At 47.1% G+C, this 22,191-nt stretch overlaps 1 protein-coding gene across 2 annotated transcripts in view; it reads right to left on the bottom strand.

Moving 5' to 3' along the window:
- SH3BP5 (SH3 domain binding protein 5) overlaps positions 1–22,191 on the bottom strand; it is a 77,953-nt gene that overhangs the window by 39,127 nt on the left and 16,635 nt on the right. Inside the window, exons 1-2 of one of the 2 annotated variants that reach the window (XM_033212701.1) lie at positions 8,105–8,127; positions 7,865–7,993 (exon numbers count right to left, since the gene is read on the bottom strand). Coding sequence is in view for 1 of the 2 variants with exons in the window: in XM_033212700.1 (XP_033068591.1) it covers positions 7,865–7,993 (129 nt within the window). In the remaining variant the exon portion in view is untranslated. Of the gene's footprint in view, positions 1–7,864; positions 7,994–8,104; positions 8,128–22,191 lie in introns of those variants that run through there. The other variant, XM_033212700.1, reaches the window with a different exon arrangement.

Here is a 22,191-nt window from a genome sequence, read left to right on the forward strand (position 1 = left end):
CCACAATGGCCAGTGCAGACAAAGGGGAGATGCTTTTCTTTGCCAATCCCCTGGCCTGCTATAATCCTCCCACAGTCTCACTCCATATCGCAAATGGAGAAGTCATATATATATATATATATATATATATATATATATATATATATGGGTGTGTGTATACACACACACACACACACACACACCCCTATCCAGGTCAGTAACAAAGATTCTACTTTTGTTCAAAACAGCCCATCCCACACCCTTTTATAAGACTGCCATGAGGGGAATGTCAGCTCCATAAGGACAGGATCTTTGTTCTATGCTTGGTAAGTCAACAAGTGGCTACAACAACACCTGGCATACAGTAGGGGCTCAGTCAATAGCTACTGAAGAAAAGAAAATAATAAATTTTTTAAAATCCCCACACAGACACATGAAGTAATAACCTACATTTGACATATCCTTGAGTTTATATCCCACCTTTGCAGAACATCAGCCTCTCCAGGCTCTCATCTTTTTTTTTTTTTTTTTTTTTTTTTTTTCTGAGACAGGGTCTCACCCTTTCACCCAGACTGGAGCGCAGTGGTGCAATCACAGCTCCATGCAGCCTTGACTTCTCAGGCTCACGCAATCCCTCTGCCTCAGCCTCCTAAGTAGCTAGGACCACAAGCAAGCACCACCATGTCTGCCTTTTTTTTTTTTTTTTTTTTTTTAAAGAAATGGTGTCTCACAGGTTGCCCAGGGTGCTATTGAACTCCTGGGCTCAAGCAATCCTCCCACCTCAATCTCCCAAAGTGCCAGGATTACAGGCATGAGCCACCACTCCTGGCCATGGAAGGTTTTCTACAAACAAAATCAATGCCTAGAATTTCCCAATAAAGGACCACTATAATACTCTGTTCTTCTAGGATTAACATAATAGTTCAGAAGATTAATTGATACACTTGACCCATTTCATTTCATTCGAAACACGATTCTCCATCCATTCAAGGCCCATGCCACACTATCCCTTTGAGCATAGAGTACTTTTGATCAGTCAAAAGGTAAGTCAGCTACTCCCTCCCTCATCAGTTTTGATCCTCCAGCACATTCTGTCCTCACAAATTAACTCACTATGCACTCAATCTACCTGGGCTCACTCTTATACACCTGGCACAATCTCTCTATCTTCCATAGCCCCTTCCCAACCAGGAGAGGCTTGTTTCCTCTTCTACCAACAGGTTCTTTGTGGTGGTGATCTTTTTTTTATTATGAGGCAGCAGATTCACCAGATACTCAACATTTGGTAGAAAAATACATCTGGGATAATCTTACATTTGTTGGATCCAAATGCTTTACATGTACTAATTCAATCGCTGTAGTTAACTGCAAAAGTAGCTAGAATACTTTGCAGGTAGAGTTTATCTTTACCAACTCTTGAATTTGGACTGGCCCCATGACTGACTTTAGCCCGTAAGATGTTAATAAACATGAAACAAGCAGAGGCTTGAAAAGGGCTCACCCTTTTTGTTCCTGGAATCTCAACACTGTATGAAAATGACCAGGCTAGCCTGGTGGATGAAAGATACATGTGGCCCAGTCACCCCTGCTACCCTAGCTGACCACCAACCAACTGCTTGATAAATAAGGCCAAGATCAGCCAGCCCCCTGCTAAACCACCAACTGATTGTAAATGTGAGAGATCAGCTCTAAGCCCAAGATCAGAAAAACTGACCAACAAAACCATAAGCTAAATAAATGTCTTAAGCATTAAGTTTTAGGGTGGTTTGTTTCATAGCAAAAGCTAATTGATACACAACTTTTCTTTCTTTTTAAGAAACAGGGTCTCACTCTATCCTCCAGGATGGAATGCAGTGGCACAATCATAGCTTACTGCACTCTGGAACTCCTGGGCTCAAGCAATTCTCCTGCCTCTGCCTCCTGAGTAGCCAGGAATACAGGCATGCACCACCATGCCTGGCTACTTTTTGTAGAGATGGGGGTCTCACTACATTGCCTAGGCTGGCCTCGAACTCTTGGCTTCAAGCATTCCTCCCATCTTGGCCTCCCAAAGTGCTGGGATTACAGGCCTGAGATCCCTCAACCAGCCAACTCCATTTTATGGATAAAAAAAATTGAGGCACAGAGATTAGGTAACCTGCCAAAGGCCCCACAGCCTTTAAGAGGTGAGCCTACAAGTCACTCTACAAGTTTCAAATGTTTTTCCACTCCTTTAGAAAAGGACATCTCCTTTTCTAAAGGAGGTTATATGTAAGACATGGCCTTATATGGCTCCATAGACACAAAACAGGCACCTTTCAGCACTAAATAACCCCCACTATTTTGCATTTATGCTGCCCATCAAGTTTGCAAAGTGCTCTGCTCTCTTCTGACACATTCCAACCATTCAAAAATAACAAGGGTTGCCCAACGTCCGTGGATGAATGGATAAATAAAAGGTGGTATATACATTCAGTGAAGGGAAATTCTGACACATGCTGTAACATGGATGAATGTTGAGGACATTATGCTAAGTGAAATAAGCCAGTAACAAAATGACAAATACTGTATGATTCCTCAATACTTACATGAGGTACCTAGGGTAGTAAAATTCATAGAACTAGAAAACAGAAGTGGTGGTTGCCTGAGCTTGGGAGAGGCGGGGAATGGAGAGTTAGTGTTGAATGGGGACGGAGTTTCCGTCTGGGAAGATGCAAGGGTTCTAGAGGTGGATGGTGGTGAGCGCTGCACAGCAAGTGAATGTGCATCCACAATGTGAATGTCTTAATGCCATTCTTAAGAACGGTTAAAATGGGGGAGAGGCAAAAAAGAAAAAAAAGAATAGTAAAAATGGTATATTTTGTGTTGTATGTACCTTACCACAATTTTCTTAAAGAGGAGAAAATAAGGGCTGGGACTGACAGTGATAAAAGGACAGGTCCAAAGCCACTGTTAGACCAGTCAGCACCCAGGGAGCCAGGTAAGCAAGATACACCCTGCTTTTCAGCGTCACTGAGTCACACGGGCTCTGCCCTCATCAGACTGCTCCCCCATCACATGCTGAAGGCCAGATGGGCTGGCAGATATGTCAAAGCAGATATGCCAAAGCTTAAAAACAAGCTTGGGCTCAAGGACAAAAACTCTCAAATCAAAGCCAGTGCCCTGCCCCCAACCTGGCATAGAAAACACACATCATGTTCTACCTCTGCTTGGCAGAATTTGGACTTGGTTTTCAAGATCACAGAACTGGATCTGACTCATTGGCTGGAAAATGAGCTCATATCAGGAAAAGTAAAATTGATGCAAATTTTTAATGAACCGGTACAATGTCTACCAGCCCAACAATTAGTTGTTGTTTTTTTTTAAATCAGGGTCTTGCTCTGTCACCCAGGCTGGAGTACAAGAGGCATCATGGCTCACTGCAGTCTTGAACTTCTGTGCTCAAGCAATCCTCCTGCTTCAGCCTCCTGGGGGCTGGGACCACAGGCACATATCATTATATCCAGCTAATTTTATAGTTTGTTTTTTTTTATTTCATATAGAGACAAGATCTCACTATGTTTCCCAGGCTGAAATTACCAATCTTTGTAAACTCTTCACAGAAAATCAAGTGTAGGAGGTTTTTCCCTTTCAAGTACCCTCAATTGAGATGCTGAATAGATAGACATGGATATTCCAGACATATAAAACCACCACTACACTATCTTATTTTTCTCCAAATAGCATATTTTTATTTCAAAATATTCACAAAGTTAAGAAAAAGTACAGTACAAATAACTTTTTGCATTCAACCGTTTGAGTGAGGACCTGATGCTCCATCACCCCCCAAATACTTTTTGTAGTTGCTATTTCCTACAAATAAGGACCGTCTCTCACATAATAATAATGTAACCATCAAAAGTAGAAAACGCATTGATACATGACCACCATGTAATTATCATGATTTCTTTTTTTAAAAAAATGGGATATAAATAGTAAGAGAAGGTACTGGGACTTATTTTCTTCTTTTTGTCTATTTTCTACATTTTCTACAATAAAGTCTACTTTTTTAATGAAGCCAAAACCCAAGCTCATGCTGGGATTCCGCTGTCAAACACGCTCTCTCACTTAAATCCTAAGGCCAACCTCATGAGATAGCCAGGGCTGTTCCCTTGACTGCCAGCATTTCATGAACGAGGACGCAGGGACCCTGAGGATGCAGAGCCTCCTGAGTCGAACTAGAAAGAACTGCTATCTGAAGGAGTTTCTCAGGCACCATTCCCTGCTGTACATAGCCAGAGAGGTTTGTAAATATAAAAAGGAAGGGGGTGGGGACAAGAACAGGAAGAAAACAGGAAGCCCCACTTGGCAGCAGCGGGAGGTGGACATCGCCCCCCTCACCATCAGGAAGGTGAGAGGAACATTCGCACACAAACAAGCTCATCCATCTGGCCTGAGCAGCCCATCCTCCACAGAGATGAAATGTGACATCCGTGCCCTGCCTCAGCCTTTGAACATCCTTCCAGTTCCTTTGCTATTGACCAACAAGGTCCCTTGGGGTTGAGGGGTAGGAGTTAGGTTAGGAATCTAACCTTTTCTACCCTGCTTCTTCCTGCCCACCTGCAAGAAGGAAGGAGATTACGGGGAGGGCTTGCAGGCATAAAGCCAGGCAGGACGCTCTCAACATTCATCTTCATCTTCGGCTCTACCCATTAAGAGTGACTCACTCATCCCCAGGACCTGGGCATCATCTGATTCGACCAGATGACTCAGTGCCTTGCCCAAGGGACTCAGTAATTGTCCTATTGTCCTCACTGGCCAAGAGAAGGGATGAAGAGATGGAGAGGAGCCACCATCCACTGCTTCCCAACAGACTAGGAGCCTCCCAGCCAGCTCCCTCCTACCTCTTTTGCCATCAAAGAAGATTTGGGGTGCAGAAGAACAGGGAGTGGTGTGAAATCCGCTTCAGGATGTGTCACAGCCAGCTGGGGACCCACCTGCTAAATGGGATTTGAATGAACCCAACCCAGACAAGGCTGGATTTGCCAGTCATGCCACTCTCCATCTGCTTACCTAGCTACCGGGTGGGAAAGAGGCTGTAAGTAAAGGAGCAACGGAGAGGAAAAGCTCATGACTTCAAGGGAGGGCGGGGGAGGAACCTCTGGTCTGTGGGCGGCTCCCCAACATCATTCACTAGTTTGTTCATTTATTGATTTATACGGCATTTGTGCACCTTCTGTATACTGGCATTGCAGACCTGGTAAGGAGCCAAACGAATGAAACTCTGCCCTTGTGGAGCTTTACTTACTGTAAACAAGTACATTATAACAGGTCAGATGGGGAGAAGTCCCACAGGGAAAAAGGGAAGCAAGCCATGGGGGCTGGGGCTGGCAGGGATGGTGGGCTGGGAATTACCATTTTAAATGTTAGCCTGAGAAGGCCTCATGGATAAAGGGACATTTGAGCAGAAACCTGAAGGAGATGAGGAATCAGGCTATGAAAATACCAGGGTTAGGACACCACCAAACAGAGGAACAGGCAAGTCCAAAGACCTGAGGCGGGAGCACGTTTCACATCAGCACAGCCAAGGCAGCGACCTGAATCAGAGGACCAGCCTCGAGAAACCCCGACACAAAGCCCCCTAGAGCCATCTCTGTCCCTAAACCTGAACTCGGGGACCAGGCAAGGGAAACTTAAGGTAGAGAAACCGCTTCCGCGACTCCAACGGGATGCTTTAACAGACCATCCTTCAATCATTCTGCAGCATGGGCACGTGGCCTGCTTTTAATAGACACACGTGGGCTAAATGGCATCACAGAAGCATAAATCCCCATGTTAAAGACTTTCAGGACAGGAGGTTTTCTGAATTCCTCGATATTTATCCAATGTTTAAATTAAATCCTTAGAAGCTTTTCCTCAAACCTAACCTGAACCCTCCAAACTTCTGTTTCAGGTCAAGAATGATACAACCTCGGCCTACAGTGGGTAGGACACATCCTCAACTTGGGGGGGCATCTCAAAGATTGATGCAACATGGACACTTTGGAGGGGGAATGCCTCAGGGTGCTGGAATCTGTGGGAATTGGAAAGTCCTTTTTGGAGAAGGGTTTCTTCTCCCGAGAACGCTAGAAGCCTGGGCAGGGCCCAGCTGGAAGTGGAGAAAGGGAGTGGCTGCTGCTCAAGGCTTGTACAGACCAACGAGCCATCAGAACTTTGAAGTGTACAGTCCAGTGCACCAGGCCAGGGAAGGAAGAAGGGTTTCGGGCAGCCACTCTGTCTAGGAATAAAGGCAACATATCTGGCAAGGTCCAACCAGAAACTTCAGCTCAGGGTTCAGAGCACAAAACCCAAACACACAGATAGGATGTTGGTAGAACTCCCAAAACAACAAGGGGCTCCCTTGAAGAGAAATTTGAGAGATGCATAGAGACAGGGAAAAGAAGAGGAATGGTTAAGTCCTGGCCTCATTCTCTACGGGTCTATCTTAATATATTCCTAGATTTCTGGGACTTAATTTCCAAAGCGTCCATCCTACTGATATCTCCCCTACAGTACACAACATGCTGTGCACATACACAGTAGGTGCTCAGAAACTTTGCGTTGCTGTTGTTAATTTTTTCGTTTTTTTTTTTTTTTTTTTTTTTTCTTCTGAGACATACTTGTGCTCTGTCACCCAGGCTGGAGTGCAGTGGCACAATCTCAGCTCACTGCAACCTCCACCTCCTAGGTTCAAGCGATTCTCATGCCTCTGCCTCCCGAGTAGCTGGGATTATAGGCGCCCACCACCACACCCAGCTAATTGTTGTATGTTTAGAAGAGAGGGGTTTCAACATGTTGGCCAGGCTGATCCCGAACTCCTGACCTCCAGTGATCTGCCCACCAAGTGATCAGCTTCCTGGAGTGCTGGGATTATGGGTGTGAGCCACCATGCCCAGCCTCACTAAGCATCTTCTTACAACTGGACACTTTTGAAGGCAGCATCTTCTATCGTGTCATAAACACACCACAGGGACAGCACTGGGTCATTCGCTAGCGAACTACAATTTGGACGAACTGCTTAGATCTTCTTGGGAAATCTGAACTCTCATCTCAAGAGGCATCACAGGGTTGGTGATTCACATTAGCTCTCTAATTGGGAAACCCAAGCGGGCTGAGGAAGGTGAATACAGCCCCCAGCCCAGGGCCTGCCACACAGCAGGTACCAGTAACTATTGGGGGCGCTTTACCTTCCCTGTTCACAGGGCGTGGCTATCAGAGGCTGCAGGTGACACAAGTGGCACATCATGTCACACAGCAGCCAAAGGGAGACCAACTCCTAAACCAGAACCCATTTCCAAGCAGCCCCCAGCAATCGCCTGATCACAGCTCCCCTCCGCCACTCCCCTTCCAGTCTGTTTCACTGCTTCTTATTTGGGCTTTCAGGACAAAGAACCAAAGTTTCAGCAGGACAATGGCCACGGAAGTCAGAATTCACTAAGGAGTGTATAAGAACTCACCTACCAAATCTTAAAAAGGAAAAAAAAAAAGAGAGAGAGAGAGAAAGAACCAATGTTTCAAGAGAAGCAGAAGGCTAAACACTCCCAAGAGTGAGGCGAACGTGAGGGAGGAAGCGCATCTTCCTACTGCTGACTGACAGGTTGTCATTAGGAGCGGAGGAGGAACACATTCTGGACATGTCCCCGTAAGCACATCCAGCCCCAACTCAGGGAGCACCCACTTGCAGGGTCATCCAAATGCCAGCACTCACACCCTATTAATAGTGTCGAGCACTGAAATGAAGCAGATTGCGGTGGGGTGGGTCACTGCAGATAAGACATATAGGACTCAAGCTCCTGGCCTTCAGCAGGAGATACAGAGTCAAAGTCACCCTCAAAACTGAGGGGTAGGGAGGCTTGAGGTAGTGGAGACATCTACAGGGCTATCTTACCTGCCTCGCCACCCTCCGTGCCTCCCAGTAGGGCTTGGAGTCTTCCACAGCTTTGCCAATTTTCTTCACCAGTTCATCCAGTTTCACCGTTGCTTCAACCAGAACAGAGCGGAACTTCTGACGAGCATCCTGCAGCCAGGGGAAACCGAGGAAACACAGTTCAGGCTTAAGAAGGGATCTGCAAACACCTACTGGACCTAGACAAAAACACCAACAAAGGACTTTACCCAACATATAGACCTCTAAAGTAGCACCTGTATAAGACAGTGTCTAGAGCAGCACTGCTCAAAAGAGCTTCCTGCCATGGCGGAAACGTCCTGTGCTCTGCACTGTGCAGTGCGGCGGCCACCAGCCACGTGTGGCTACTGAGCACTTGGAACTGGCTGGTGCGACTGAGGAAAGGAGTTTTTAGTTTAGTTAGTTTTAATCAGGCTGGGCGTGTTAGTTCAAGCCTGTAATCCCAGCACTTTGGGAGGCCTAGGCAGGCGGATCACTTGAGGTCAGGAGTTGGATACCAGCCTGGCCAACATGGCAAAACCCCATCTCCACTAAAAATACAAAAATTAGCCAGGCGTGGTGTCAGGCACTGTAGTCCCAACCACTCAGGAGGCTGGGGCACAAGAATCTCTTGAACCCAGGAGACAGAGCTTGTGGTGAGCCGAGATCATGCCCCTGTACTGTAGCCTGGGTGACAAAGCACAACTCTGTCTCAAAATAAAAAAGTTTAGTGAGTAACAATGCAAAGTTTCTGAGCACCTACTGTGTATGTGCACAGCATGTTGTGCACTGTGGGGAGATATCGGTAGGATGGATCCTTTGGAAATTAAGCCTGTCTCTGCTAAAAATAAAAAAACTAGTCGGGCACGGTGGGCGGCACCTGTAATCTCAGCTACTCAGGAGGCTGAGGCAGGACAATCATTTAATCAGGAGGCAGAGCTTGCAGTGAGCCGAGATCGTGCCACTGCACTCCAGCCTGGGTGACAGAGTGAGACACTGTCTCAAAAAAATAATAATACTTCATTCATTATATTTAAAATTTTTTAATTAACATGGCTAGCAACTACCATATTGGATAGCATGGTATAGATTAAAAAGCTTTGTCCAGGACCTCTGGACAGCATGTTGTCAAAGCTCAGGATTTTAATCAGAGACATGGATTCAACACTGACTAAACATCTTTCTGGGGAAGAATGTCCACCCGCCTCTGGCAGCTTCAGTCCAAATGATGCTGTCAATGTTAAACACTGAGTGCAAACTTATTTATTTATTTACCACATGCCAGACCTGGTCCTGGGCCTTAGGCATGGCCCTGTCTCCAGGGCACTTACAGCCTCGTGGGTGAGGTAGGTATTACAGTCCATTCCAGAAAAGTCAGTGACAAGGTAGGAATGGTCCAGGCGCCATGGAACTCAGTAGGGAAAAATGGCACCAGACCATGTATCAGAGGGAGAGTCACAGGAAACTTCCAGAGGAGTACTATCTAAACAAAAGTCCAAAGCAAGAATATGAATTCGGGCCGGGCGTGGTGGCTCAAGCCTGTAATCCCAGCACTTTGGGAGGCCGAGACGGGCGGATCACGAGGTCAGGCGATCGAGACCATCCTGGCTAACACGGTGAAACCCCGTCTCTACTAAAAATACAAAAACTAGCTGGGCGAGGTGGCGGGCGCCTGTAGTCCCAGCTACTCGGGAGGCTGAGGCAGGAGAATGGCGTAAACCCGGGAGGCGGAGCTTGCAGTGAGCTGAGATCTGGCCACTGCACTCCAGTCCGGGCGATAGAGCGAGACTCCGCCTCAAAAAAAAAAAAAAAAAAAGAATATGAATTCGGGGGAGGGAAGAAAAATACTGAGTTCCAAGCAGGCAGCAGAGCCTGTGTCCAGATAAGAGGGGAATGGGAACAGCATGGTGTTTGCAAGAAACTGAAGGAGGCTGGAGGTCTGGAACGTGGAGAATGGCAAGAGATAAGGGGTGGCCGTCCATCCTGGCGACAGCAACTAGTAACTTGGACCTTGACAGGAGTTAGGAAGGCAAAGGAGGACTGTGTAAGGCTTAATCATGTTGTAAAAGTCAAGAAACCAGATACAAGAAGTATGAGAGAAAAAAAAAAGTTAAATAAGTTAGTCCCAGGTCTGGGAAGACCTATTAGGAGGGATCAGGTCAGTGACTCAAACCCTACATCCCCTCTACTTCTCCCTCAGGCATCTGCCTGACAAAGCCACACCTAGGGGAGGGAGGGACACATGCATAAGTTTTTAAAAAAAAGGGAAATGGAGGCCAGGCACGGTGGATCACGCCTGTAATCCCAGTACTTTGGGAGGCCAAGGCGGCTGGATCACCTGAGGTCAAGAGTTCGAGACCAGCCTGACCAACACGGAGAAACCCCGTTTCTACTAAAAATACAAAATTAGCCGGGCATGGTGGCACATGCCTGTAATCCTCAGCCTCAGGAGGCTGAGGCAGGAGAATCGCTTGAACCTGGGAGGCAGAGGTTGCAGTGAGCCAAGATCGCTCCATTGCACTCCATCCTGGACAACAAGAGCTAAACTCTGTCTCAAAAAAAAAAGGAAAATGGCCAGGCACAGTGGCTCACACCTGTCTTCCCAACACTTTGGGAGGCCCAGGTGGGAGGATCGCTTGAGACCAGGAGTTCAAGACCAGGCTGGAGGATCTAGTAAGACCCTGTCTCTATAAAACACAAAACTAGCGGCCAGGCGCGGTGGCTCACGCCTGTAATCCCAGCACTTTGGGAGGCCGACGTGGGCAGTTCACGAGGTCAGGAGATGGAGACCATCCTGGCTAACAAGGTGAAACCCCGTCTCCACTAAAAATACAAAAAAATTAGCCAGGTGTGGTGACAGATTCCTGTCGTTCCAGCTCCTTGGGAGGCTGAGGCAGGAGAATGGCATGAACCCAGGAGGCAGAGCTTGCAGTGAGCCGAGATGGCGCCACTGCACTCCAGCCTGGGCAACAGAGTGAGACTCCGTCTCAAAAAAAAAAAAAAACCTAGCTGGGCATGGTGGCCTGTGCCTACAGCCAGGGCGGGAAGATCGCTTAAGCCTAGAAGGTTGAGGCCACAGTGAGCCGAGATCACACCACTGCATTCCAGCCTGGACGACAGACCCCGTCTCAAAACAAAACAAGAAGAGAAGAGAAGAAAAAAGAAAAGAAAAGAAAAGGGGAAGTGGATATTCCAAAGGAACAACACATGATCACGAGCTATGGGGCTGGAGACTCAACACCCACCTGCTGGTAAAACACGTGTTCTATTGGCTAGAGGGGTCTGCCTCATAAGTAACTATCGGAAAAATGTTATTTTATTTTTTTTGAGACAGAGTCTCGCTCTGTCACGCAGGCTGGAATGCAGTGGTGTGATCTCGGCTCACTGTAACCTCTGCCTCCCAGGTACAAGCAATTCTTGTGCCTCAGCCTCCCAAGTAGCTGGAACTACAGGTGTGTGCCACAACACCCAGCTAATTTTTTTTTTTTTTCCGTATTTTTAGTAGAGATGAGGTGTCACATGTTGTCCAGGTTGGTCTCAAACTCCTGGCCTCAAGTCATTTACCTGCCTAGGCCTCCCAAGGTGCTGGGATTACAGGCGTGAGCCACTGCACCTAGCCAAAATTTTATTTCTAAACATGCAATTGCAGCGGTCTCATGAGGGTAGAGGAGGCTCTGATCAGTTCTAATGCATCCCATCATCCCAAGCTGCGGGCTTGCTAGATGGGTTTGAAAATGCCGCCGGCATTCCAAAATATGAGGGTAAAAGCTCTACCTCCCATGGGAGCGCCTCAGTCCACATCCAACACAGGCTTTGCCCCCTTTCCCCTGGTTCTGTGCCATCATCATCATCCTGATTTCCTCTGCCTTCTCCCTTATCAGACCGGGCTTAGGGTCATCCGCTGCAGCTTCTACAGGCAGAAAACAAGACTAGACTTGTTCCTCCAGGGGAAGTGCCCAGGGAATAGAGAAGCCCCACAGAGCTTCTACAGGACTTGGTTTCCAGCAAGTGGGAAGCAGCATGCTGTCAAAGCCCAGGATTTTAATCAGAAACAGAGATTTGATGCTGACTAAAGTTCCTTCTGCAAGGCCCTAAAAGCAGGGCCTTCTCTATGAACCATTTGTATTACTTATGGAATTGTTACTTTCCATCCCATAGGGAGGGCTCTTAGAAGGAATCAAGGAGAATACAAATGTAAAACACTTAGCAATTTCTGGGCACACAGTCAGTGCTCAATAAATGTATACAATTTTTCCTCCTGGTATAAAAAGAGACCCCAAGACCCTATTAAAAACTACCCAGGGAGTTTCCCGGAGACAAGGGCACGGCAGACATAATAACCTGTTACACTGTGCAGGCAGCCGCTTTGCAAGATGCACTCGCATGCATGACCACATCCTCACGGTCACCTCCCTGGTGGTGGGCAGTGCCAGTGCTATCCACATTCACACCACTAAGAAAACTGAGGGCCAGATTGGTCAGCGTGTGGCCTGCGGCAGGTCACATCATCCCCCACGCCTACGCTGTTAAATGAGAACTGGGCCCCAAAGCAGTGGCCTATGGGCCAATAAGCTTAGTGCATTTGGCTGGTATGCTGTGCAGTAAATGTCAGGGAAAATTCACATTTAAAAAAAAAAAAAGTGAATTCTCAAATTTTTAGTTTAAAGAAAGAAAAATAGCTAGGAGTAAAGCAGAAGGTGCCCCCTTAGGCAGGGGTTACCCTCCTCTCCAGTCCCTACCACTCTGGTGCCTGAATCACTCATTCAGGTTCCCTGCCCAGTGGCTAAAGACATCTGATCTGCCAAGAGCTCTTCAGGGCACTGGTGAATACAACCCACCAACACTGCCTTTGTGGAGAAAGAAGGATGGATACAGGGCACAGACTGACTGACTGCTATGTGGCAGGCACTGCTGTCAGTGCTTTAACCCCACCAATTTGTGCAATCGCTAACAATCCTAACAGGTAGGTGCCATTGTTGTTATTCACATTTTACAAACGAGGAAATAAAGGCAAGGAGAGGGTAACTTGCCCAAGGTCACAGAGCTGGGAAATGGCAGAGCAACAATTAAAGTCAAGCAGTGCTAAGACTACTTACACACACTGAGCAACAGACACACGGCTGAGAAGGCCACCCAACCCAAGTCAGACATGAAGAAAGGGGATTCCACCAGACAGAGAACGGGGTCATTCGACCCTCCAGCATGGACAGGCTGGCCTGGTGGGGGCTGCAGCCAGGAAGCCTCCTGGGCCATATAAAGGCATCTGAACTTCATCCCATGAGCAATGGGAGACCATGGCACGGTGTGGGAAAGGGGAGATTATTTCTTGTTTCTTTCTTTGCAGAAGATTTTCTGGTGCTAGTTCATCACTGAAATCCCGTCTCCCTCTGCTATTCTCTATTTGCCATTTCTCTTCCTTTGGCCATCAATCGTATCTCAAAATTGAACCTTTTAACCTGGTTCTGTGTGGTGGGTTTTCTTCCCACAGGGTTACTTAAGTCTCAAGTAATTTATTTCCAATGCACCCTTTGTCAGAAATAATTAAAGAACACATTCTATCACAAGAAGGAAACATAATCATAGTTTACTAGATGGCTCAACTGTGAACAGCACTTACCTCGCTGCAATAAGGTAATCAAATACGGACCACAATGGATTCTGTTGAGAGGACAGGAGATGGGAAAGGTACGAGACAGAGGGTGAAAAGAGACAAAACCTCATCTTCCACAGCAGGATGTCAACAGATAGTCACCCAAACGAAAAAGATCAAGAAGTAGTCACACAGTACATACTACTTGGTCATAGAAGTAAATACCTCCATCAGCTAAAATATATTAAACTAATACAGCTAACTGTTTAGGGGAGAAAAACAGGGGTAAGATGGGCGAATGGGATAGTATAGGGCTTTTTGTTTGCTTTGTGTTTTTGTTTTTTGGGGGTTTTTTGGGTTTTCATTTTCACTTGATCTTACCCGAAAGACCGAGAAGCGATGGGGTTTTTGTTTTCTTAAGAGACAGAGTCCTGCTATGAGGCCCAGGCTATTCACAGGCATGATCATATCACACTGTGGCTTCAAACTCCTGGGCTCAAGGGATCCTCCTGCCCCTCCCAAGTAGTTGGAACTACAAGTGCAGAACACCCTGCCTGGTTTTTTGTTTTCAACTGTAAAATACCATAGATTTTTCTAAGCAGGGGCATGACCTGATCAAATTTAGGTTTTACAAAATTGTCACCTGGGTGCAGAGTATGTTAAAAGACCCCTCGGGTGATTCTGATGGGCAGGTTCAGGGCCCGCCAGTCTGACCAATGCCCTTTTTGTGACTATCTGTGTTAAGTGTGTGACCATCAAAGGGTATTAAATCCAGAAGACTCGATTTGACATCAGCGTTTCCTTCTATAAATGAGGTTGTGCTGCCAGGAATTATGCATGACTGGCTGACCTCCAACCACCAACAAGCCTATTCATCAAAGATGCATTGAAAGTAAACACAAAGCCAGTCCCCGCCCCCGCCCCCCATCCCCGTAAGAAAAAGCCCACCCAGGCCGGGCGCGGTGGCTCAAGCCTGTAATCCCAGCACTTTGGGAGGCCGAGACGGGTGGATCACGAGGTCAGGCGATCGAGACCATCCTGGCTAACACGGTGAAACCCCGTCTCTACTAAAAAATATAAAAAATTAGCCGGGCGAGGTGGCGGGCACCTGTAGTCCCAGCTACTTGGGAGGCTGAGGCAGGAGAATGGCGTGAACCCGGGAGGCGGAGCTTGCAGTGAGCTGAGATCCGGCCACAGCACTCCAGCCTGGGCGACAGAGGGAGACTCCGTCTCAAAAAAAAAAGAAAAAGCCCACCCAGCTGTTACCATTCCACTGAGGGTCACAGCCACTTGGGTAACAATTCCCAAAAGTACTGAGGTACAAAAATCTTTCCTATCCCCAGCATTACAGCCCTAATATTCCTTGGTCCTCACCCCCACCTCTCAGTCCCTAGTGATGTGACAGGGCCTGGCCACAGTCATACTCCTAGCCACAGTCATACTCCTAGCCACAGTGATTGTTCTATGAGCAGGGGCGATAGACGTGACCCATCACAACCAATGAGACTTCATTTTGGGACCTTTCTGAAACTGTCAGAGGAACTTTCTTCCACTGAGATGTTTAAGAGGATGGAATGAAAGCCTACAGCAGACAGCAGCCATCTTGACACCATGAGGGGAGAGCCTGACAGAGAAGAAAGAAGGGAAGGAGACCCCTAGGAGGTCCCAGTGGCACTTTGAGCCTCTGGACCCAGCAACGCCTTACAATCTACCCCTATACTCCTCTTCCCTGAGCCAAGACAGGCCCCCTTCCACTATCATTCTATTTTGTTCAAGCTAGCTAAAATTGTATTGCTGTCACTTGTAGTTGAATTAAGCTTTAAACATGTGATTGAAAGATACACCTTACGGAAGCCATATTAGCATAGGAAAGCAAGAGCCAACCAACCCACATGCTTTTTTTTTTTTTTTTTTTTGAGACGGAGTCTCGCTCTGTCGCCCAGACTGGAGTGCAGTGGCCACCTCCAGGGTTTACGCCATTCTCCTGCCTCAGCCTCCCGAGTAGCGGGGACTACAGGCGCCCGCCACCTCACCGGCTAGTTTTTTGTATTTTTTAATAGAGACGGGGTTTCACCATGTTAGCCAGGATGGTCTCAATCTCCTGACCTCGTGATCCGGCCGTCTCGGCCTCCCCAAATGCTGGGATTACAGGCTTGAGCCACCGCGCCCGGCCCCAACCCACATTCTGTAGCATGGCAAAGCACTGTAATTAAATACAGTTCGCTGGAGGGCTTCTGCCCCTGACAGTAAAGCCATGTGTATAAGGAGCAGAGTCTGTGGAATTTAGTTCAACCTAGCTTTTATAAAGCATTTCTTTAGATACATCTTAAAGCTACCTTGCCACAGTTGAACTTGGGCTTTTTGTCTTGTGTCTTACAGAAAAGACTTGACCGTGATTCTTTGTCTCCTGCAATTACAAGCAAATGTGTTTTCCCAGATCAAAGTGGGGGTGGCTTCGGGAATGTCCAGAGAGGAGAGTAAGCTGACTGCTTTCCCTGCAGGAAATGAGCCATGGAGAGGAGTGGCTCAAAAGTACAAGCTTATCTGAGAGAGCGAGCAGATCTTCCACCAGTCAAGAAAAAGAATCCATTTACCATCCCAGGGCTGTTTACCAGGGGAGTTTTTAGATCAGCACTTGAAAGAGTTCTCAAACAGTTCCCTCTGCTTGGAGGAGGCCTCAGCTCTTCAAATCTGAAAATTGTGTTTCATCCATTAGGTGACTCAGACTGAAGGTAATTTATTCAAGCAAAGAATTGCTGGAGGTGGCAGAGTCTCCCTGTTTGACTGTGTCAGTGTGTCAGACACACAGCCCTGTGTCAGATAAGAGCTCAAGCTAAACCACACCAGCCAGCACCAGTACACACTGGAAGCAGCATGCAGGTTGAACATGCAGCACACAGGATAAGTCCCTGTTTTCTGGCCAATCGCTCACCTGCTCACCTCAATTACCTTGCCTGGAAACTGAGAATCGTGGCTTTTCCTCTTTACAGGTGTCCCCAGAATTAAGTGAGATAAAGATGGGATGGTGGTATTTAAAAAATAACTGTCCTACATGTTAGAGACAACACCATACTTCAAAAGATCCTTACTAATGCCATTTACAAGTATACCACTTTCAGTTGGCAGAAAGAGGTTTCACAGGCATTATTTGAGACACACAACAACCCTGTAAAACAGCCTCAGCCAGAATTTCCATCCCGAGTTTACAGACAAGAAAACTGGAGGCCAGGTGCGGTGGCTCACTCCTGTAATCCCAGCACTTTGGGAGGCTGCAGGCACATCACCTAAGGTCAGGAGTTCGAGACCAGCCTGGCCAACATGGCAAAACCCCATCTCTACTAAAAACACAAAAATTAGTCGGGCATGGTGGGTGCTTGTAATCCCAGCTACTCGGGAGGCTGAGGCAAGAGAATTGCATGAACCCAGGAGGTGGAGTTTGCAGTGAGCTGAGATCACGCCACTGCACCCCAGCCTGGTGACAGATACTCTGTCTCAAAAAAAAAGAAAAACAAAAGAAAACTGGAGCCCTGGAGTTCCAGGTGACCTAATCTCTTTGCATAAGGTCACAGGACTAGTAAGTGTCAAGTGTTAGATGAAAGCAGACATCTTCAGTATTTTTTGTTCTTTGTTTTTTGAGACAGGATCCCTCTCTGTTACCCAAGCTGGATGCAGTGTCGCAATCACGGCTCACTGCAGTCTCCACCTCCTGGGCTCAAGCAATGCCCCTACCTCAGCCTCCCAAGTCGCTGGGACTACAGGCACGTACGACCACACCCGGCTAATTTTTAAATTTTTTGTAGAGATGAGGTCTTACTGTGTTGCCCAGGCTGGTCTCAAACTCCTGGGCTCAAGCAATTCTCCTGCCTCGGCCTCCCAAACTGTTGTGATGACAGGCGTGAGCCACTGCGACCGGCCATCTTCAGTCTTCTAGTCCAGTGTGCCAGTCACTTCACCAGTGGTTCTCAGAGGGTGGTCTGGGGAAACCACTGGTGGGGGTGGGGGTGGGGCACCTGGAAACCTTTTCAAGGAGTCTGCAAGATGGAAGCCATTTTCATTAATAAAGACTTGCCATTTTCACTGTCATTCTGAGTGTTCAGTAGAGTTTTCCAGAAGCCACCTGACAGTGACACGGCAAGAAATGACATGAAATGCAGAAGGAGGTGAGAGAATCAGCTTTTCTATTAAAGCCAGACATTAAAGAGACTTGCGAAAGTACGTAAAACAATTACTCTTTCGTTGAATTTTTTGTTTGGAAAAATTGTCCTTTTTTATAAAATATATTATTTTTGTTAACATGTAATAGGCTGATTGTCATTTTAATGAATATAGACCTTTGAAATAAATGTCTTTTGATTTCTATATGGCGAATATTAATACTATCCACAAAAATGAAGCTCTCTGGGGTACTCAGTGATTACCAAGAACGTGAAGGGGGACCTGTAGCCAAGAAGTTTCCAGTGTGCTGCATGTACCTGCCCTCGGGCCTGCTCTACATAGACCCCTCTTGAACCAAAGACAAGAGTGTACTTTCAGTAAGAATGAAGCAGTTGTTCCTTCTCAGATCTTGTTTAAATGCTTCTGATTTTGTCAGGGAGAAAGACTCCATTTGGTACCACAATGTCTTCAGCACCTGAATACATTTGCTAATCTCTTTCTTAAAGAAAAGGGGGCCGGGCGCGGTGGCTCAAGCCTGTAATCCCAGCACTTTGGGAGGCCGAGACGGGCGGATCACGAGGTCAGGAGATCAAGACCATCCTGGCTAGCATGGTGAAACCCCGTCTCTACTAAAAACACAAAAAACTAGCCGGGCGAGGTGGCGGGCGCCTGTAGTCCCAGCTACTCGGGAGGCTGAGGCAGGAGAATGGCGTGAACCCGGGAGGCGGAGCTTGCAGTGAGCCGAGATTGTGCCACTGCACTCCAGTCTGGGCGACAGAGCGAGACTCCGCCTCAAAAAAAAAAAAAAAAAAAAAGAAAAGGGAAGCTAATCCAGGCTCAGAGCCTTCCATAAAGGGGGGAATCTGCTAGAATTTGATAAGGAGAACTGTAAATCCACCGGAAACAACATGACATTACTCTGAAAGTCATAAGCTGTACCCTGACAAGGTGGGCACTCCCTATGTATATATTATTCTTTAAAAAAACACCTGCTTAAAAAATGTATTTTCCTTTGATGGTTTTCCATGTATAGTAAGGATATTTCCTTTTCAAACTGAAGTAAGGCTGGGCGCAGTGGCTCATGCCTGTAATCCCAGCACTTTGGGAGGCCAAGGTGGGTGGATCACCTGAGGTCAGGAGTTTAAGACCAGGCTGGCCAACATGGTGAAACCCCATCTCTACTAAAAATACAAAAAAAAAAAAAAAATACAAAAAAAAATAGCCAGGCGTAGTGGCAGGCACCTATAATCCCAGCTACTCATGAGGCTGAAGCAGGAGAATCGTTTGAATCTGGGAGGCAGAGGCTGCAGTAAGCCGAGATCATGCCATTGCACTCCAGCCTGGGCAACAAGAGCGAAACTCCGTCTCAAAAAAAAAAAACCTAAAGTAAAAACACGAACCAATTTAAAAGACAATATGGAATAAATAGCACACGCAGTCCTAGAATATGGCAAAAATGATGGCAGCAGCAGTAGAATAACTGGAATTAGGGAAATCCAGCCCTAGAACGATGGGAAAGTCTCCATTAGCAGGAACATACTAGAATTCTATGATAAAAGGCACTATGAAGACATCCTGACTTACTGGCCAGTAGTAAAGGTACCTGAAATGTTCCATTCACTATCACTTTTAACGGCAAAATCACAATTACTTTTGCACCAACCTTATACAAATCATGCTTTCTTTTCACCCATCCAATCTATTCTCTAAGAGCACTTGTGGCAGCTACTAGAACACACAAAGAAACCACTTTAAATAGCGCTTGGGTGAAAAGGGAGCAAGTGCTCTCCAGCACTGGCTGATGGAACTTCTGTGATGATGACATGTGCTACATCTGTGCCATCCAACACAGAAGCCACAGCCACTTGTGGCCAAGCAAACACTCGAAATGTGGCTGGCGCAACTAAGTGTTGTATTTTATTTAACTTCAAGGGGCCAGGCGCGGTGGCTTACACCTGTAATCCCAGCACTTTGGGAGGCCACAGTGGGAGGATCTCCTGAGTTTAGGAGTTTGAGATCAGGCTGGGCAACATAACGAAACCCCATCTCAACTAAAAATGCATAAATTAACCTGGTGTGGCAGTGCATGCCTAGAGTCCCAACTACACAGGAGGCTGAGGCAGGGGGACTGCTTGACCCCAGATGGTCAAGGCTGCAGTGAGCCAGGATCGTGCCACTGTACTCCAGCCTGGGTGACAGAGCAAGACTCTATCTCAAAAAATAAGAACTTAATTAACTTAGTGATTTTTTTTTAAATTATTTTCTGGGATGGAGTCTCACTCTGTCACCAGGGCTGGAGTGCAGTGGCGCGATCTCGGCTCACTGCAACCTCCGCCTTCCAGGTTCAATAGACTTAATGATAATTTAAATAGCACAGCACAGGCCTAGCCCTAGACCATTCTCTGCTTTGAGAGATCCTGCCATGCTTTTGGGGGGCCTCAGGATGCCTTCCCTCCTGCCTCTGTCTGGTTTTTCTTCTTAGCCCCAGCTCCCGCTGTGAGGGGCTTTCATAGCCCTGAGGGCCAGAGCAAGTTGATTCTACCTTAAGAATTCTGTAGCAGAGACAGAAGCACAAAGACTACACCAGGGCAGAGTGGGGGCCCAAGGGAGCCAAACCAGAAAGGCCGAGGCAGGAGGGTACAGGAGCCGGGAAGAAGCAGAGGTAGAGAGCAGGGGTACGGATGAAGACCACCGGGGAGCTGGAGCCAGCCACAACACTCCTGCTCACAGCACGGGCCCAATTCCACAGCAGTCGGTGTCATCCAACTAGAAGACCCAGGTGAAACAGCCCCAAGGTGACAAATACAAATGGAATAGGAAGAACACACCAGGATTTTCTTTTTTTTTTTTTTTTTTTTTTTTTTTTTTTTTTTTTTGAGACGGAGTCTCGCTCTGTCGCCCAGGCTGGAGTGCTGTGGCCGGATCTCAGCTCACTGCAAGCTCCGCCTCCCGGGTTTACGCCATTCTCTCGCCTCAGCCTCCCGAGTAGCTGGGACTACAGGCGCCCACCATCTCGCCCGGCTAATTTTTTGTATATTTTAGTAGAGACGGGGTTTCACCGTGTTAGCCAGGATGGTCTCGATCTCCTGACCTCGTGATCCGCCCGTCTCGGCCTCCCAAAGTGCTGGGATTACAGGCTTGAGCCACCGCGCCCGGCCATACACCAGGATTTTCAAGTTGGGGAGAACTTCAAGATCACTGCTGGAAACCAGGGACCTAATTCCCCTTCCCCTGGGTCCTTTTCTTTTCCCATCTCAGGCTCTGATCGACTTCAGGAGTAGGGGCCCCTTCGCGTGTCGGCCAGACCTGCCACTTCTTCTGTGAGGGCTTGCCACTGTGTTTCCAGTTCCACACTCCCTCTCTCAGGAATCAGAACAGAGGAAACCAGAAGAGGGAGAGACAGACAAAAACAGAGGTGAGAGACAGAGAAAAGCAAATGTGGAGAGAACCATGAGGTGGCACAGGAGGGGCGGTGAGAGGTGACCTGGGCTCCTGATTCCAATCCTGTGACAACACAGTCATATGATGTATCAATCAAACAGGACACTTTTGAGAATAAGGAGAGGCACTATTAATAACTGTACTGGGACCACAGGCATCCACCAAGACTGCCAGGGCCAGCTGAGACATGTGGTTTCCCTATGCATCAGAGCCAGTGACACTTCCCCTCCCTTGAGTTCCATGAGACTCCTACAACCTTTCAGAAAATCCTCCCTTTAATGTAAGCTATTTGAGTGGGTTGTGGAACAAAACGCAGGATAGCCTAACCCCAGCTTGGGCATCACCCAGCTCCAGACCCTCTGGGCAAGCCCTGTGCATTCAACAACTTTGACAAGGCCAGATCCTATTTCTTCACTCCAACCCTTTCCAAGGCATCACACTGCCTGTCCTTATCTGAACCACCAAGAGGTTCCTTTCACTAAGAGGACAGAGGCGAACAAAATATAGGGGTCATCATGGTTTTCTCCTTCCAGTTTCCCTCCTCTGAGGTTAACAAGGGTCTTGGACCCTTTTAAGGCCTAAGTAGAACCAATTCCCTCCTAGACAGAAAGGGTCTGGTTTAGAGCCCTGATCTAACTATAAAGTGTTTCTAAACAAGCAGGTGAGCACCCAGTTCCACCTCCCAGAACATCGCAGGCCTCCTTTCAATCCTTGGCCTGTGTTGTGATTCCATAACCAAAGGGAAGTGCTGCCATTTGGAGGCTGAGTTAAGGCAAATGGCTCTTTAACTTTTTAGTTTAAAATAATTTCAAACTTGGAAAAAATGAGGGTAAGATGCAGATGCCATGCCCCTTTACCCTGGAATATTTTGGGTGCATATTTCCTAAAGATGAGGCCATCCACTTATATAACCAGAGTATAATAATCAAAATCAGAAAATTAACATTGGTACAATGCTATTAATCTGGTCTACAACTTTCTCCAAATTGCATCAACTGTCCCACCAATGTCTTTTATAATAAAGGGCAAAAATTGTTTTCCTGGTCCAAGATCCAATCTAAGAGTCACACATGGCATTTTGTTATCTAACATTCTTTCATCTGGAACAGTTCTTCAGTCTTTGTCTTTCATAGCCTCGATTTTT

This window comes from Trachypithecus francoisi, unplaced genomic scaffold, assembly GCF_009764315.1.
Source record: "Trachypithecus francoisi isolate TF-2019V2 unplaced genomic scaffold, Tfra_2.0 Lachesis_group0, whole genome shotgun sequence".
Lineage (NCBI taxonomy): Eukaryota > Metazoa > Chordata > Mammalia > Primates > Cercopithecidae > Trachypithecus > Trachypithecus francoisi.